Source organism: Chionomys nivalis, chromosome 6 (assembly GCF_950005125.1).
Source record: "Chionomys nivalis chromosome 6, mChiNiv1.1, whole genome shotgun sequence".
Lineage (NCBI taxonomy): Eukaryota > Metazoa > Chordata > Mammalia > Rodentia > Cricetidae > Chionomys > Chionomys nivalis.
This window is the reverse complement of record NC_080091.1, coordinates 100080569-100098513: the sequence shown is the minus strand read 5'-3', so window position 1 is coordinate 100098513 and position 17945 is coordinate 100080569. Positions and strand designations below refer to the sequence as shown.

General features: G+C 39.5%; 1 protein-coding gene across 9 annotated transcripts in view; it reads right to left on the bottom strand.

Moving 5' to 3' along the window:
* Evi5 (ecotropic viral integration site 5) overlaps window positions 1-17945 on the bottom strand; it is a 143143-nt gene that overhangs the window by 64657 nt on the left and 60541 nt on the right. For 7 of the 9 annotated variants that reach the window (XM_057771085.1, XM_057771080.1, XM_057771082.1 and 4 more), the window contains 8 exons: window positions 15386-15511; window positions 13229-13372; window positions 12233-12322; window positions 12047-12144; window positions 10132-10192; window positions 6124-6177; window positions 4158-4190; window positions 3443-3589 (listed from right to left, as the gene is read on the bottom strand). In XM_057771085.1, the coding sequence (XP_057627068.1) occupies window positions 3443-3589; window positions 4158-4190; window positions 6124-6177; window positions 10132-10192; window positions 12047-12144; window positions 12233-12322; window positions 13229-13372; window positions 15386-15511 (753 nt within the window). The remainder of the gene's footprint in view (window positions 1-3442; window positions 3590-4157; window positions 4191-6123; window positions 6178-10131; window positions 10193-12046; window positions 12145-12232; window positions 12323-13228; window positions 13373-15385; window positions 15512-17945) is intronic. The other 2 variants (XM_057771087.1, XM_057771088.1) reach the window with 2 other exon arrangements.

Here is a 17945-nt window from a genome sequence, read left to right as displayed (position 1 = left end):
TACTTTATAAGAGCTAGCTAGACATATGCTTAAGCTATTGGCCAAAGAGTATTGCAATTAATATAGTTTCTGTGTGATTATTTCGGGTCTGGGCAGCCAGGGACAAACAAGCAGTCTCTGCCTACACATCCACCATATTCCTACGTATGGGAACATAAAATTTCTCCTCTTGCACAACAAATAGAATTGGCCTACTCAAATATCGTATCCTGAAATTACATAAAAGTTTGGCTGTGAATAATAACCCCTATAACCACCAGATGCCCAAAGACGCTCTCTCCTCATCAATCAGTGAAAATCCAGGTACTGCAGGTTCTTACTGTCCCACTGTCAAATGCTCGGGAACTATAGTCCCACAGACGGACTGCGACCTGCTGCCGCCCACTCCTCTAGCCCCAGCTCTCCACCTAGTCTGAAGGGAGCACACCCTCACCAAGACACATCCAAGCCCAGCCTTGAGGGAGCTCCACTTGCTTCCTTCTGATCCCACCCTGCTGCTCCAGGAACTCTACGTGCTCCTGTAAGCAGTCTCGTTCTGTGTTCTAATTACTGAGTGTTTGTCTGCATGGAGGCACGCACACTGCGTGCATGCCAGATGCCCACAGAAACTAGAAGGAGCTGAACTGGAACCACAGGTGGTTGTGAGATCCTGTGTGGGCACTGGGAAGCCAATGGATCCTCTCTATAAGAGCAACAGTGTTTTAACCACTGAGCCAGCTCTCAAGCCCTGTCAGTACATATGCACTGTAACCACACTGACTAAATGTGTCATTTTAAAAAGCCTTTTCACTACAGTAAGCTTATTTGTTTCTTATTAAATGCGTCCAGAATTTAAAACCATGAGAAATTTTTATAAACAGTGGTAATGTTAATAACAACGGAAACAGACTCAATGCCACTGAACCACACTTACTTAAATGGTAAATTTATATTTTGTATATGTTTTATCACAACTAAAAAAATCACAAAATACATAAATAAAAGTAAACTGATATGCTAACTAAAAGAAACTAGTTCCACTTATAGAAAAGTCAACAATTCCACTTAGAGAAAATTGTAGAAAAATTCAAAGTATTCAGACACAGGTTGATGGGATGAGCAAGGAGAACAAACTGTAACACATGTTGGACATGATGGAAATGACCACTGTAATGTGGGGGTTACACAACCCTCGACATTTAAAACATCAAACTACACATTTAAATTTCACAAATTATGTGGGAAAAAAAAATGAGACCTGAAATGGTCCGGCTCTGCTTAAATCGTTTCTGAAATCAAACAGAAGTTCACTGAATATCAAAGATCAGTTATCAAAGCAGAACTAGCCCTAGTTCCACATCTGAGCCTAAAGCTCCTCACATACGAAATGCTGACGGGGCGGCAGGAGTTGTATCAGAAACTCATTATCTCCTGCTGGACTATGAGCTCTAAACACTAACTATGAGCGTCCAGACATCCATAAAAGTGTATTTAAGGAGACTAGAACCAAGTGTTCAGCCACACTGTTCTCACTCCAGCGTGTCTTCTCTTTACAATCTGCTTCTTTTGTCAAAACTGCTATGGATAAGATTATGATTCTCTCAGTTCAAATTTCCTATACTTTTGTACATTGATAAGATAAATATCTGAATCTTAATTCTGAGGGCAGAGCTATTGATTTTGTGAAATAAACTTTCACCGTCTTGTTCCAAACAGAAATTGTTTGTAATATTTAACATTAATCTTGTTTATCATCTAAAAGACTGGCTCCATTTTAATAACCCACATATAAAGTTCTTGCACATACTATGCATATGGACATGACATGAAGCACCGTGGACAGGCTTACACAACAAAGCCTTCGCACAAGAACGTGAGTGGTCCCTTGATATACTGAACCATTTACATTTACTATTTTCACCTTCGTTTCTGTCTTGACTAGAAAAAGGTACATTAATAATTTACCAAATAACTTATAAAACTTCAGCTATAGCTACAGAAATAACATTTTCTCTCTTGACACATAATATGAGCTTTTACTAAGGCATAAAATAAGATTTTTTAGAATTCTCAATGAAGCATACAAGCAAGGCCACATCAACAAGCCTAACATTCAGTCACTGCTCTCTGTAAGAAACGCGTGTGCCCACTGCAGCTCTCATTTTCTGGAAATGCAACTTCTACAATCATCTTAGTACCTCGGATACACAACAACTTCTACAATCATCTTAGTACCTCGGATACACAACAACTTCTACAATCATCTTAGTATCTCGGATACACAACAACTTCTACAATCACCTTAGTACCTCGGATACACAACAACTTCTACAATCACCTTAGTACCTCGGATACACAACAACTTCTACAATCATCTTAGTATCTCGGATGCACAACAACTTCTACAATCATCTTAGTACCTCGGATACACAACAACTTCTACAATCATCTTAGTACCTCGGATACACAACAACTTCTACAATCATCTTAGTATCTCGGATGCACAACCTGGCCTTGGGTTCATTCAAGGCTGTGCTATAAACTTCACCTATTCCGTGCACTTCATTGCTTTATCTCTGCAATGTCAGAGACCACCCTCCTTGTAAGAATCTGCTTTCTCGCTGGTAATATTAGCTCCACATGCAGGTCTATGGGAAAGTGAGTGTGGAGTCTGCAAAGGCCGCTCTCCTGCTATAAACCTGCATTCCTTCTGTTGACGTGGTTTCAGCTGCAGCTGGTGCAAGCATGGTAACTTACTTTCCTTCCAAACAGACGGCACTGCACTGACAAGCCATTTCCATCTCACTGTGAAGAACTGTGTTCCTGTTCCATGCCTTGTGATTAAAGATAGAACAAACTATTGCAGCTGTGGCCATTTCAATATTATTTTAACACATCCATTTTTCTTAACTGCCTTCACTGAAAAAAATACATGTTTATGGCTTTCATTGCTCTTTTCACTTCTAGTCTTCTAACTTTTGAATACAGATGGCGATGTTTCTAATCTTTGCTGAGTAAAAGTGATGTCCATTCGTGCACCACTACCTCCCAGCAGTAACTTTTATTTTTTAAGAATTACTCCCCGTCTTTGACAACTTTTCTCCTCTCCAAGTAATTGTAAGCATATACTTTAACTCATAATTCAGTGTTCTGTTATAGGAAGTCTAAGCTAGACTATTTCACAAAATATAGGCTGTCAACATTATGAAAGATTTAAGTACACATATTCTAGATGTTGAGTAATAACCACTTTACAAGTTACCTCCTATAAAAGAGATCCCTACCAATCTAAAAAGTAGCTGCACACTGCTTATTTTCTATGACTTAGAATATAGCATAAAAATATTATGTAACAAAACCACAGACAAAAAAGAAAAACCAGAAATCTTGGTGGCCACAGGGGAGTCTTACTGCTTCCCGCAGAGCCAAGCTGGGGAGGTGAGGAAGGCTACCAGGTCCTTACCCAGTGGTGCCGGTGCCGGAGCTCCCGGATGGTGCTTTCAGCCTGCTCCAGCTTAGCGCTGGCCTCATCACTCTGCTGTCTGATGCTGGCCAACTCCCGTTTTATGAGGTAGTTTTCCTCAGCCTCCTGGGCTCTTGTCACTTGTCCCTTAGGACATAATTTTTTGTGTGTGTATAAAGCAATTTAGAATAGATTTAAGAAAGACTGCCTTTGTGAGGTTTAGTTATTTTTTGACATGTAAAAAAAAAAAGACACCTTAGAGAATAGAATAGCCAAGGTAATTATTAGCTAGAAGCTTGTTATTTTGCTCTAGCAAATTTGAGGATACAAAATGAAATTTTGAATTGACAGTCTTAAGAACAATTCTCTTAGTTGATAAAAAAATGCAATTCATGCAATATTACGGAGTTGTACATGCAGGACTAAAATGTTCAATGAACAGTGGTTAATGTCACAAAATCCACTGCTTATCATTTGAAATAAATACTTTAAAAATAAGGTTAGCTTTAAAACGTGCAGAGAGGTAAGCATTCAATTAAAAATAGTACATTTATCAAAACATTACGTATACATTCATATGCCAGCCCAAAGAATTATTTTTTGGGAAAATGCATGTAAAATTGCATGCATTAAGTATGAATTTCTAAGTTTAGGATTTTCTTTAGAGGTTAGTGAAAATACTAAAAATAAAAAAGATAAAATAAAAAAACTATACCTGTATCAATCTATCTGCCAAGGAAGCACTTTCCTACAAAAGGAAAAATTTAGATAGAAATATAAAAAGACAGGAAATCAAAGTAATAAAAATAGGAATAAGAAACACCCACACCCAAATTCCATTTACTTTTCATTGCTAATTAAAATGGATACTTAAACATTTTTTAAATGTATTTTTATTTTTAAATCTTAAAAAACAAATCAAAATAGGGACAGCTTATAGATAATCGTGTCTCTAAAAGAGATAAATCTTTCATTACTTAGGACAAAAAAGTATTTTTTTTCTTGAAAATGTACCTTTAAATATTTATTTCTAGGCCTAGTCACATCATCAAACCACTTCCAGAGGGGAGGAAGGGATTCGGCTCAGCAATACACCGCTCACAAACACAGCGGCCACTGGTGCAACAGCAGCATCCGAGAAACTCTTAACAATAATCCAGGAAGTACACTTTTGGTTCAAGAATTCAACGAGATCTAAGTTCTTAAGAATTCTAAATGCTGTCAAAACTAAGGTCCTATGCCATGAGAACGGGTACTTACCCTTCTAGACACAAAACCACACCTTCCTAGGTCTTCACTATTATTCTGAAGATTAGATGGAATAATGCTTTCTCTGTGAAAGTGTCTAACTCTAATAACAAAAATAATTTAAGTTGCATATTTTACTGCAAGCTGGCTATCTAGTGAAAGCAGGAATAACACAAAGTATAAGGACTTGAGACGTTCAACACGTGTGTGGAATCAAAGTCAAACCACTTTCCCAGCCGCTTCAATCCAATCACACAAGAGGAGCTACTTGACCTGAGATAAGCATGGCGGTCAGTGCAGCATCAATGGCGCTGTAATGAATACCCTGTCCTGTGCGCAACTAATATATATAAATATATACACATTTATATATTATATATAAGTACATATATATAATATATATTAATATAAGTACATATATATAATATATATTAATATAAAACTATGGAACATCGCCACCATCATTCTTTCTTGGATATTAATCTATAAACTTTTAGAGAAGATTTTTAAATATAATTGGTACTTGAGGAGCAGATACACACCAACTTACTCTCAACCTTTAGTTTTAAAAAACACCTGAATTCAACTGTTTTCAATTCAGAAAAATTGTTGGGCTGTTTTTTTTGTTGTTGTTGTTGTTGTTGTTGTTGTTGTTGTTGTTTTGGTTTTTTGGGGAGAGACAGTTTCATGTAGCATAGGCTGGCCTGAAACTCACACAAATGACTCTGAACTTCTGACCCTCCCTCCTCCACTTCCCAAGGGCTGGGATTATGAACATGCATCACCATGCCCAGTTTATATGGTGCTGGGATTGAACTCAGGACTTAGTACATGCTACATGCCTAGCCCAAGAAGACTCTTAAACTATATTAGTCAATTCATTCTTAAAAACACAACTACAAAATACAGTCTATCAAAAGCATAATAAGAAAAATAGAAAATTTTCTTGCTTGCTAGTTATTTTACATGAAACAGAAAGGAAAAGCTAATGAGTAGATATAAGACAATTCTAACAACCAAGGAGTTATAAAACTACTTAATGTTGAAAATGAACATAAAAGCAGATTTTATCATCACTTTGACTAAATATAAAGCTTTGGTGTGGAAGGCCTTAAAAGAGCCCCTGCCATGTCCAATGTGTGGCTCAAAATCCAGGAAACACTTAAAATTTATCTTTAAAACATCTGTCAGGATGTTTTATTCCCACCTAAGTCATACTTTTTAGAGGACCTATGAGAAAAAAAGCAAATGGTATCAATATGTAATTCTATGACTAGGTAGGGTGCTCATTATGAGTACATAGCAAGAACAGTAAGCAAGGGAAGCTGAGGTGGGCACCACACTTAGGTAACGTACATACCAAATTCTGTTTAGATTTGCTATATTTAAATGGTAAGCATTGAACAGAAATTTGCAGTATTCATTTTACTTACTTTTTCTAATGTTTCAATGCGTTGTTTTAAAAGCCTATTTTCTGTACGTAACCTCTGTGAAGAAATAGAAAAAACGTTTGTTTGCAAACATTCTCGAGAGGATTCCTAAGTCACAGTGTTGATAATGGGCCGCCTTTTATAAGAATGACGGGCTGGAGAGGTGGCTCAGAGGTTAAGAGCACTGGTTGCTCTTCCAGAGGACCCAGGTTCAATTCCCAGAGCCTGCATAACAGCTCACAACTGTCTCTAACTCCAGTTCCAGGGGACCCGATACCTTCACACAGTCATACATGCAGACCAAACACCAATGCACATACAAAATAAAAAGGAATAATGAGAAATGACTGTAAGGAACTGTTACATTATCATATGTAAGAATACACAGCAAAGGAAACAATCCCATGTGTCGTGCCACCTGTGACTAAACTTTAAACATTAAGTGCAATGCATAAACAGCCTTTGTTTTCTCCATTTATAATGCCTTATACTCTTTTTTCAAAGATTAATTTATCTTAATTTTATGTGTATGAATGTTTTGCCTGAATGTGTTATCTGTGCACCCAATGTGTGCAGTGCCCAAGGAGTCCAGAAGAGGGTGCTAGACCTCCTTGGAAAAGGAGTTACAGACAGCGGAGAGCCAAGCTACCTTGTGGGTGCCAGATTTTAAGCCTGGTCCTCTGGAAGAGCACTTAGGGCACTTAATGGCTAAGCCATCTCTACAGCCTGCCTTATAATCTTATTCTAACACCCCTTGTCTCCTCCACAGTCTAACAATATAATTAGTATTCAAATATTAGTTGAACAAAAATTTTAATCCCTGCACTCAGGAGGCAGAGGCAGGCAGATCTCTGTGAGTTCGAGGCCAGCCTGATCTACAAGAGATAGTTCCAGGACAGGTTCCAAAGCTACAGAGAAACCCTGTCTCGAAAAAAACAAAGCAAAACAAAAAACAAACGAACAAAAAAACCAAATGAGCAAAAAAAAAAAAAAAAGAAAGAAAGAAAGAGAAAAAGGGGAAAAGAAAGAAGATTAAAAACTAGTTACTAGTATTTTCTTGCATAAAGGTCAAATCAGATTTTTTTCAAAAGTGTACATTTATGTAATTATTCAATGCTAGACTTCCTGATACTTATCAAGTTACTACCAAGCCTTAAATCTAAATAATTCCACTTTGGCAATTAATTTCTTTATATATTTCATCAATATAACTTATTAATCACATAAATTATTCCTGAGTGGGGTGTGTGTGTGGTACATTTCCAATGGGCACACCCACGGGCACATGCAGGACACATGGTGCCCTCTTCACTGGACCCGAAGAGAAGCTGACAGTCAGCAAGACCCAGGCTCCTCCTGACTTTTCCCTCCACAGCACTGGGGTTGGGTTGTAGATGCACACAGCCTTGTCTAATTTATTTTAGCATCTAATGAGATGATCATATTTTTTATATGATCATATTTTTGTTTATATGGATTACATTGACATATTTCCCTATGCTGAACCATCCCTACATCTCTGGGATCTGTGGAGGATTGTTCTGATCTGTTCTTGGATTCAGTTTGCCAACATCTTATTGAGTATTTTTGCATCAATGTTTGATGTGGGAGTATTATATATCAATCTGTCAATTTCATTGGTTAATTAATAAAGAAACTGCTTGGCCTGATAGGATAGAATATAGGTGGGCGGAGTAAACAGAACAGAATGCTGGGAAGAAGGGAAGTTAAGCAGACGCCATGCCGCTCCTCTCCAGGGCAGAGGCGATGAAGCTCCGACCCAAGATGGATGTAGGCTAGAATCTTCCTGGTAAGTCACCACCTTGTGATGCTACACACATTAATAGAAATGGGCCAAACAGTGTTTCTATGAATACAGTTTGTGTGTTGTTATTTTGGGGCATAAACTAGCCAGGCGGCTGGGAGCTGGGTGGCAGGAACGCAGCCTGCAGCTCCTTCTACAAATGTTCATGAGGGAAACTGATCTATACTTTTCTTTCTTAGTTACATGTTTGCATGGTTTGGGCATCAGGATAACTGTAGTCTTGTAAAAAAGAGTTTGGCAATGTCCCTTATGCTGCTATTAGATGCAGGGGGGAGGATGAAAGGGGAGGGGGAAGGGAGAGAGAAAAGAGGAGAGGGAGAGAACATGAGGGATCTGGACGGTGGAGTTGGGGGAAGGGCCGAGAGGGAGGGCAAAGAAAGAGATATCTTGATAGAGTGATGCATTATGGGGTTAGTGAGAAACCAGGCACTGGGGAAATTCCCAGGAACCCACAAGGATGAACCCAGCTAAGACCCTAAGCAATAGAGGAGAGGGTGTCTGAACTGCCCTTCCCCTGCAGTCAGATTGAAGACTACCCTAACTGTCATCATAGAGCCTTCATCCAGTAACTGATGGAAGCAGATGCAGAGATCCATAGCTAAGAACTGGACCAAGCTCCTGGAGGCCAGTCGAAGAGAGAGGAGCAATAATATGAGCAAAGGAGTCAAGACCTTGATGGGGAAACCACAGACACAGCTGACCCAAGCTAGCAGGAGCTCACTGACTCTGGACTGACAGCTGGGGAACCTGCATAGCACTAAACTAAGCCCTCTGAGTGTGGGTGACAGCTGTGTGGCTTGGACAATTGGTGAGACACTGGCAGTGGGACAGTATACATCCCTAGTGCATGAACTGGCTTTCTAGAGCCCATTCCCTACGGAAGGAGACCTTGCTCAGTCTAGTCACGGGGGGGGGGGGGGGGGGGGGGGGGGAGGGCCTTGGTCCTGCCTCTATGTGATGTGATGTGACAGACTTTTTGACCCCCCATTTTGGGAGACCTCACCCTCTCTGGGGAGTAGATGGGGGGGGTTGTTAGGGGGAAGGTGGAGGGAGCAGAAGGAGAGGAGGGGAGGGGAAGGATTACTATTGTAAAATTTAAAAAAAAAAGATTGTTTTAAAAAAATAGAAAGAAGGGGAGGGAGAGTAAGCAAGGAAAGAAGAAAGGAAGGAAGGAAGGAAGGAAGGAAGGAAGGAAGGAAGGAAGGAAGGAAGGAATCAGGGACCACCCCCAGCCCAAAAAAAGAACTCTTTGGCTTGACCCAGAGGGATGGGCTCTGCAGTAAAGCACTTGCCAGCACACCTGATGGCCTGAGTCTGCAGTAAAGCACTTGCCAGCATGCCTAATGGCCTGAGTTTAATCCCTAGGGCAGGCATGGTAGAAAGACGACTACCAACTGCAAGTCGCCCCCTAGTGCACCATGACGTGTGACACATGCCCACGCACACACACAGTCATACACAAATAAATAACACACATGAGCTGACAACAGGAAGACTGTCCGTCTTTCCCAGGCCACATGGCAGACGGCTACAGCTTTAACACTTGGGAGGTGGAGGCACTAGGGTCTAAGGCAGTCAAGGACACAAGTCTTAGGCTTTTTTGAAACTTTGGGACACATGTCTGAGTTTACTTAGTTTTTCTACTGATACAGGTTAACCCATTATACTAGATATGTATGATCTTGTCTACATTATTACAGAAACTAGTATTTTGTAAATTAAAAAGGATGTTTTTGGCTTACAGGAGGTACAAATAAAAATATCAGACTACATAAAATATATTTATTCTTCCTTCAAATTGAAAATCTACCTGCTTCCTGACAGTAATTCAAAGCACAATATTTGCTTAAGGAAAATTCTGCATGGCTAAGGGAGCCTGCCATAGCACAACAGACAAATTAGTTCACCAATGACGTCTCCTACACAGTCGGCCTCAGATTACTCCGCTCTAGACTCCAGCACACAGTTAGCTTCTCTGCAAGTTTTACAATTACGTTTAAGCAGAATGCAATTTCCAGAGTCTGTTTTCTCTTCAAGAGAAACAAGAAAGATCTGTTTCTTCTCACATCATCCTACTCTGAACTACAGGAGGATGCCAGTAAATACAAATTTCATTCTAACATCTACTATCAAATTCCTGACTTAAGGGCATGCATCTGCAGCAATCTTAACCCTGGAATGCTTACTTTAATTTCAACTTGCTCTTCCATCTCTTTCGTTTTTATCGTAGTGTATTCTTTTTCAAGTCTAGAAAGAAAAGAGAAAGTTAAAGGTATGCTTTCATTCAAAAGCAATTAAATTATTTAATTTAAAAGGACATATTAACATATTAACATAAAATACATTTCTTTACTTTTCCTCGAGGTATAATTTGAAATAATTTATATGAGAAAAAATAGCACAGTAGTCAAATGGGCAGAAGAGGAAAGATCAGAACCACTGTAGGTGAATCAACCCATGGAGAAAACGCTTCGGCACACCCTGCACACACAACATCACTGGTAAGCTGTGGAAGTCATGCAGCAAGGGAAGCAGACGACTTTATTTTATACCAATGGGCATGAGATATCAGGGAATATGGCATCACAGTTTCTGTACTTTATTTTATAATTTCTAAGAAGGAAAATAAATATGGCAAAGTATAAACAATTGCTAAAGTTAAATAGGAAATATGGATATTTATCATAATAATCTATTTTTCGGTATATTTGAGTATTTTCCTGGTTGAAAAATAAAGTTAAAATATGGTGTGAAGCTAAGCGAATGACTAAGAACTATTCATTCCTTTATAATTAAACTTCATAAAAACTCTATTGGTTTTGCTTTGGTACTTTTAAGTCAAAACTCGGTGAAATTGACCTTAGAGCAAAGAGAATAAAACATATTTAAAAGGCCAGGCATGGTGGCACACTTGTGACCCCAGCACCAAGAGGGACAAATGGGGCAGTGGCCTGGAGATGGCCAGACTTGGGCTACACAGTAAGACCACGTCACAAATAACACAGAAAAAGGGCTGGGGAGATGGATTTGCAGGCAGAGGCACTACCAAGTCGGATGACCTGTCTGTGAGTGCATACATACAGAACACATAAATGTAATTTAAAAAACAAACAAATAGAGCTTAAAGATAAAATACAGAAGGAATAATTTATAGATTGAGGACCTGGAGGAGACGGAAATATCTTGTACTCAGAATATTAAATTAATTAGTTTAATTAACTATATTAAGTAATATAAGGGAACAAAATATTTTATTTTGAAAAAGGGAGGAGACCAGACAAGGTGGCCACACCTTTAATCCTATTACGTGGGAGGTTAAATAGGATTGTCAGAGCTCAAGGCCAGCCTGAGCTACAAAGTGAGATACCGTCTCAAAAGAACAACAAACGTCCTATTACAGGCCCTGCAGTTTAGAAACATACTATACTGCAGAAGCCCCATTGATGGGAATTTTAACTATCACCTTAGGCTAAGGACCATTTAAGTACTGGAAGCTAGAAAAGAGTTCTAATAGCTGTAATTCTTAATACACTAACATTTTTAAGAGGAAAAAAAAAATTAAGCCAGGAACTGCGACTGATCTTGAACTTGTTTGTTTACTGAAACCTGTGCCACACAAAGCTCCTCCAGGAAATAAGTATAAAAAGATGAAAATCTCAACCTCTCCTCAGGGCTGAACTCAAGCAGCCCTGAGACAGGGCTGAGAGGAAACCTATGTCAGAAGAACGACTAACTTTGTTTTTAAGTAAGAAGGCTTGGTGTACAACCTGGTGGTAGAGTGTGTACTTAGCATGTACAATGCCTAGAGCCAAGAGTGATAATCGTAAACATTAGAGATAGCAGCACACTTACACACATCTAACTACCACCAGGAAGAAAGGAAGGGGTTTGTCACTACTGAAAGCAGGATGACAGTCTAACGCCACCCTTGCTGTACTAAAGCCGCCCTTGCTGTACTAAAGCCAATACTACCAAATACGGTGAAAATTTTACAGCCTGTGGAGGGAAAATGTGGGGCTTTTCACAGGGACACCCCACATCCACTGACCTGCCAAACGCCTCAATAAGCTCCATAACTACGAGATCATACAAAATACTTACTTTTTCATTTTTTTTGAGTTGTATTTGACTTGGTAAGCTGACTGGATCAATTTGTCTGGGCCACCATCAAACTGATGTGGAACGACCTTCTGAAAATGCTAAGCAATAACAAATGAAAACAGAATTATTACTATAAATGATTTATTAATGACAAATCTGGAAACATACAAGAAATCATGAACTTACCTGCAACATTCCTTCCATGTCAAGTTGCATTAATTCTGTCTGATTCATTTGAAGAAGTGCTACTCCGACTCGAAACACTATTTCTAAACCCTGATGAAACAAATAAAATAAAGCCAAATTTGTTCATGCTTCCATCGACAAAAACTAATCATTCAAAATAATACCAAGGTAAGTATTTAAGGATCTAAACTAAGAACTGGCAAACACTCTGCCAAGGGCCCGAGAACAAGTATGGTCCACTTGGGCTTCACAGCTGCTCTTCCTACCGTGCAGCCCACACCAGACACATGCACAAACAGGCAGGGCCGTGTTCTAAGAAAACAAATGGAGGACAGCTTTGATATAGAAACCAGAGCTGAGTAAGTAATGAACTGTTGACTGCCAACTTCAGTCCTAACTAAATTAGGTAAGTCACATAAATGACAACCAAAGTGTCGTGGGAAAGCCTTCACTAAACTAAAGTTAGACGCAGTTTAACTACTGGAATCCTATACTGCCGTGGGAAAGCCTTCACTAAACTAAAGTTAGACGCAGTTTAACTACAGGAATCCTACAGTGCCACGGGAAAGCCTTGATGGCAGAGAGCAGTTGAACTACAGGAATCCTGTCTCACTACGTAGGAAACAGAAGCACTGTGACAGCATCAACCATGTGGGAGAATCCACTTCTCATTTACTCTCCCTGTATCTTTAAGGTGATGAAGAGGATGAATTTGGAGAGAAGATCCAAACCTAACCGTATATATCTGAATCCTGGACACAGTCCCAAGTCATGTAACATCCCTGTAAGCCTCAGCTCCCATCTATCTCTTAACAAATGGGCATGGCCACAACCTAACCAGGAAGGTTGTTATGAGGGCTGAACTACATTAACTCATGGAAGCATTGCCATGGAGTTGCAAGGGCAGCTCTCTTGTTCCTCCTTGTATCGCCCTGCTCTAATTAACCCAATGACTCCTTTATTCTGTCTTTATTCCTAATCTGTTCATTAGCTTACCTCAGACATAAAGATATCAAATATCCTTGTTGCGATTGGTAATGGGAATGTTGTAAGAAAGATAGTCAGAAACCAGGATGACGCATACATTGATGTGTGGAAACTCTGAGACTGAAAATGTACGAAGAGCTCTGGAAGATGTTCCTGGCAGAGAGAAGAATTAGTTACAATAAAATAAACTGAGGATTTCAAGCCAGATTATCTGTAGGTAAGCCTACAGCAAACAGAAAGAAGAGCAAGAATAACAGAAAAACGCAAATACAGAAATGAAACTTTGTCGTAAGCAGCAAAGGACAAAGCAACAATGTACAGCTGGAACATCAGGTACATCTTAACATTTGATTCACTAATAAGAAAAACTACATCATAGCCAAGTTAAACTTAAACCAAGTATCATCCATCCAACCACTCATTGAGTAGCAAAGTAATAAAATGTTTATTTCTTTTCATCTTGTTGGTGAGTACAGCTGTCCAATAGCTTCTATATTTTTGCTAACTATAATATTTCTTAGAAATTTCTAAGTAAATGCCATACTGAAACTTTTAAGTACCATCAGCCATTCGTCTTTGCCTCCTACAGAGTAGGAAAAATACAAGATCTTCAACAATGTCTTAACTCCTAGCACACCAAGAGTCTGAGGTTTGTATCAACAAACAAAATTACTATTTTAGAAAAAAACAATTATCACATGATATATTCTGGTTTTCTTAAAATGTAAAAACAATTTCATATCCCATTCTTCATACAATATAGGATTTCGTAATTCCAGAGGAAGGTGGTTGGAAACTTGATGGAGGAAGATCATTGGTTAAAAAATAAAGAAACTGCTTGGCCCTCATAGGTTAGAACATAGGTGGGTGGAGTAAACAGAACAGAATGCTAGGAGGAAGAGGAAGTGAGCTCAGACTCGATAGCTCTCCTCTCAGAGCAGATGCGATGAAGCAAGCTGCCAGGTCAGACATGCTGAATCTTTCCTGGTAAGACTGATGCTACACAGATTATTAGAGATGGGTTGATGGGATATGAGAATTAGCCAGTAAGGGCTAGAGCTAATGGGCCAAGCAGTGTTTAAAAGAATACAGTTTGTGTGTTGTTATTTCGGGGCATAAGCTAGCCAGGCAACCAGGAGCTGGGGCAGCAGGAACACAGCCCACAGCTCCCTCTACAGAAACTGCTTCTTGTGCCAAAACGATGACCCATACCCTAAAACTCTTTCCATCCAACTGGAATGCAAATAAAGGAGACTACTCCTACCTTCCTATTACAGGATAGTAAAGTAAGGTTATTTATTTTAAATGAAATTTAAAATTAAAGAAATAAAAATTAAATCCAGAAAAGTAAAAATTTCCAAAGATGTTTTCGCCGGGTATGGAGGCACACACCTTTAATCCCAACACTCAGGAGGTAAAAGCAGGCAGATCTCTGTGAGTTTATGGCCAGTGTGGGCTACATATCAAGTTCGAGGCCAGCCAAGGCTACACAGTGAGGCCCTGTCTTTAAAAAACACTAATCGATTTGCACTTGACTGATCCCAGTCTTCCTTTTCTCTTTACCTTGACGTGTTGGCTTCTAGACAATCTCAATCTGAGGCTGGTCACATCAAATTATGGAAACATGCAAAAAAATCATTAGATTGGGGGCCAAGATGCAAAGAGAATGGAGGGAAGGAACATGACAGTGCAGAATCTCAACAGTAAGTGAGCTGGCTTTCCACACAAGCACTCAGAACAGCACACAGCAGGAGCAGAAACCCAGCACCTAAGTATGGCGCACTTGAGGCCAATGCTTAATGTTTCTAAGAGCCTCGAGCATGACCAACAGTCACCATGGGATGAGATCACTGACTGCGTTCTCAACTGATGCTATGCTTTTTTTAATGTGTTTAAGAATTTTGCTTGCATTTACCTATGTGCACGCTGTGTGCCTAGTGCCCACACAGATCAAAAGGCGGCACCAGAACCCCTAGAACAGGAATTACAAACAGTTGGAAGCCACCACGTGGGTGCTAGCAATCGATTCAGGTTCTCTGCAAGAGCAGCAAAGGTGCTTTTAACCACTGACCCATCTCTCTCTCCAGCACTTGCTTCTGTGATTCTGACACAGAATTTGCTAAAATCACATTGAGAAAGGGGTAAAAAGGTAAAGCGAACGTTTACCTGTATCATGCATTCAAACTGGTACATACAAAGGCCCAATTCTGCCATGCTTGGTTTAAAGAGTTCACGAAGTCTGTAGTCTTGCATTAATTTAACAAACACACAAAAAGCTTCTTCTTCTGGCATCTATTTTAAGAAGAAAAAATAGTAACACAGTTCAACATTTCACAATACACAAATAAGCCAAATCAAATTATAAACAAAGTACCACTCAATAACAAAGTTTCTTTTCATTTCTTTGAAGTGTATGTGTTTGCCTGTACAGTGTTCACAGAAGCCAGAGGTCATCCCTCAGTGCCATTCCTTGGGCTAAATACATCCTGTTGTCTTGAGACAAGCTCTCTCGGGTCCTGGCTCATGGAGCAAGCCTTCCTAGCACTGTGAGTGCAGGCATCACCACACTAGGCTTCTTTACGTGGACTCTGGACGCTGAATTAAACCCACAATGCTTTCAGTGGTCAGAGTGCAGTATAAACAGCAATGGATAAGAATCAGGATGTTCCAGGCTTCCATTCTGAGAATCAGACAATGACTCTTGCAAACTCTGAGACTAACTGCCTCCACTTGTCTAATTCATTAACTTAATCAAATGTGTATATGTGAATATATACATGTATGTGTATATGTGCATACACACCTACACATGTCTACGGTTATGCCACCCTAAATAGGACCTATTTCATCTAACCAACAAGTATTCATTTACAGCTACATACTGTTCTCTTTCTAAATATAAAAACAACAGCAAGGAAAACATTTAAGCTTTACTCAAGAGGAGCTGATGGAGGAGTTACTTTCATTTAATAAAGAAACTGCCTTGGCCCATTTATAGGCCAGCCCTTAGGTGGGTGGAGTAAACATACAGAATGCTGGGAGAAAGAAGCCGAGTGAGGAGTCGCCATGATTCTCCCTCTCCAGACAGACGCAGGTTAAGATCTTCCCTGGTAAGCCAGCTCATGGGCTACACAGAATATTAGAAATGGGTTAGATCAATATGTAAGAGCTAGCCAATAAGAGGTTGGAACTAATGGGCCAGGCAGTGATTAAAAGAATACAGTTTCCGTGTAATTATTTCGGGGCATAAGCTAGCCATGCGGGCGGCTGGGTGCCAGGGACGCAGCCCTGCCGCTCTTATTACAACAGAGTGGCACCCAACGTGCTAATGAACTCCACGTAAAACCTGAGAGGGCTTGAAAAGGACACAGAGAGAATTTAAGACAGATTTTCGCTGTTTGTGGGTTGCGTGCGGCAAAGAAATTGTCCTGACTCAGCAACAGGAAAAAACTGGCTGTTTTAAAATGCCGGCTTTCTGGGCTGTGCCGCCATTACGATCTCTGGCTCCTGCGGGAGACAGAGCTTTTGAATGGAGCATTTGGAGTAAAGTGCTACGGCTTGCTTGATGGCAATGTGGACTGCTGTGTGCTTGGAACTGTGTGTGGCTCAGGGGCACCAAATGGCTCTGAGGCAGGAGCGGCTCAGCTCCACCATGCTGAACTGTGCTGGTCTCAGGCAGGAACTACCGTAATTACTGTAATAACAGCGCAGTTAAGGTTTTGACTGGGCAGGACACAGGCGGTACCGTATTATCTGTATATGGTGCAACTTAAGTTTTTAAGAAGTGCTTAACATTTTAAGAAATGCTCCTGGATAGTAAAAAAATTACAGATTCACAATAGAACTGATTCAGACACTGTTGGATGAATGTATGTAGGCTTGAGAGAGAGAAAAATGTATATATAAAGAATAAAGTTAATGTCTTAAAAAAGGGTAAAGTCTTTAAAGAGACAGAGTACAGATAGTTATAGATTAAAAGAAATAAAATAAGCCACGTAAAAATGGAAAATTCACAGAGAGTCTGGATTCTTTGTATTATTGTGTTTTCTTTAAAATTTTTGACTGTAAAGGAGCTAAGTGCAGAGAGACATTTCATTATATGGGCTGCCAAGCTAAACCACAATGGATATAAGGGTATTATGATTTCAGAATATGGGTCTAAGGATATGATGCTTTGGAGAGGGTCTTCTTTTGTTTTCACAGAGGATGAGACTCTGTGGATTGTGTCTATACCAATATGGTATGATAGACCACGCCCTCCTGAAAGGTTGCTGTGAACACCTTCAGAAAATCACTTCACTCAACTGCCGACTGAGATGACCCTGACACACAGGTTACACCATGAAAGATCTGAATACAGCGCCCCCATTCAGCAGGAAGCAGTTTGGAGAAAAAAACTGCGCCCATGTTCCCAAATATTGTTTATAAATGTTCTTTTACATTTAAAGGGGGATATGATATAGATATGAATAATTTACATTGGTGTGGATTTGAAGGTCAATTTTGTTATATGTATATGCATATTTCTAATCTTGATTAAGGTATTGTGATTGTGTAGTTCATTTAAAAATGTAATGTATAATTAGGAAATATAGGTTGCTAATGGATAATCATCAATAATAGTCAAATTTGTAGTCATGTTAGTTAGATTTTCTAGATATATAGAGATATATTTCAATTAAATAGGCATTCTTCATATCTTTCAAAGACTACAGAATATGGCATT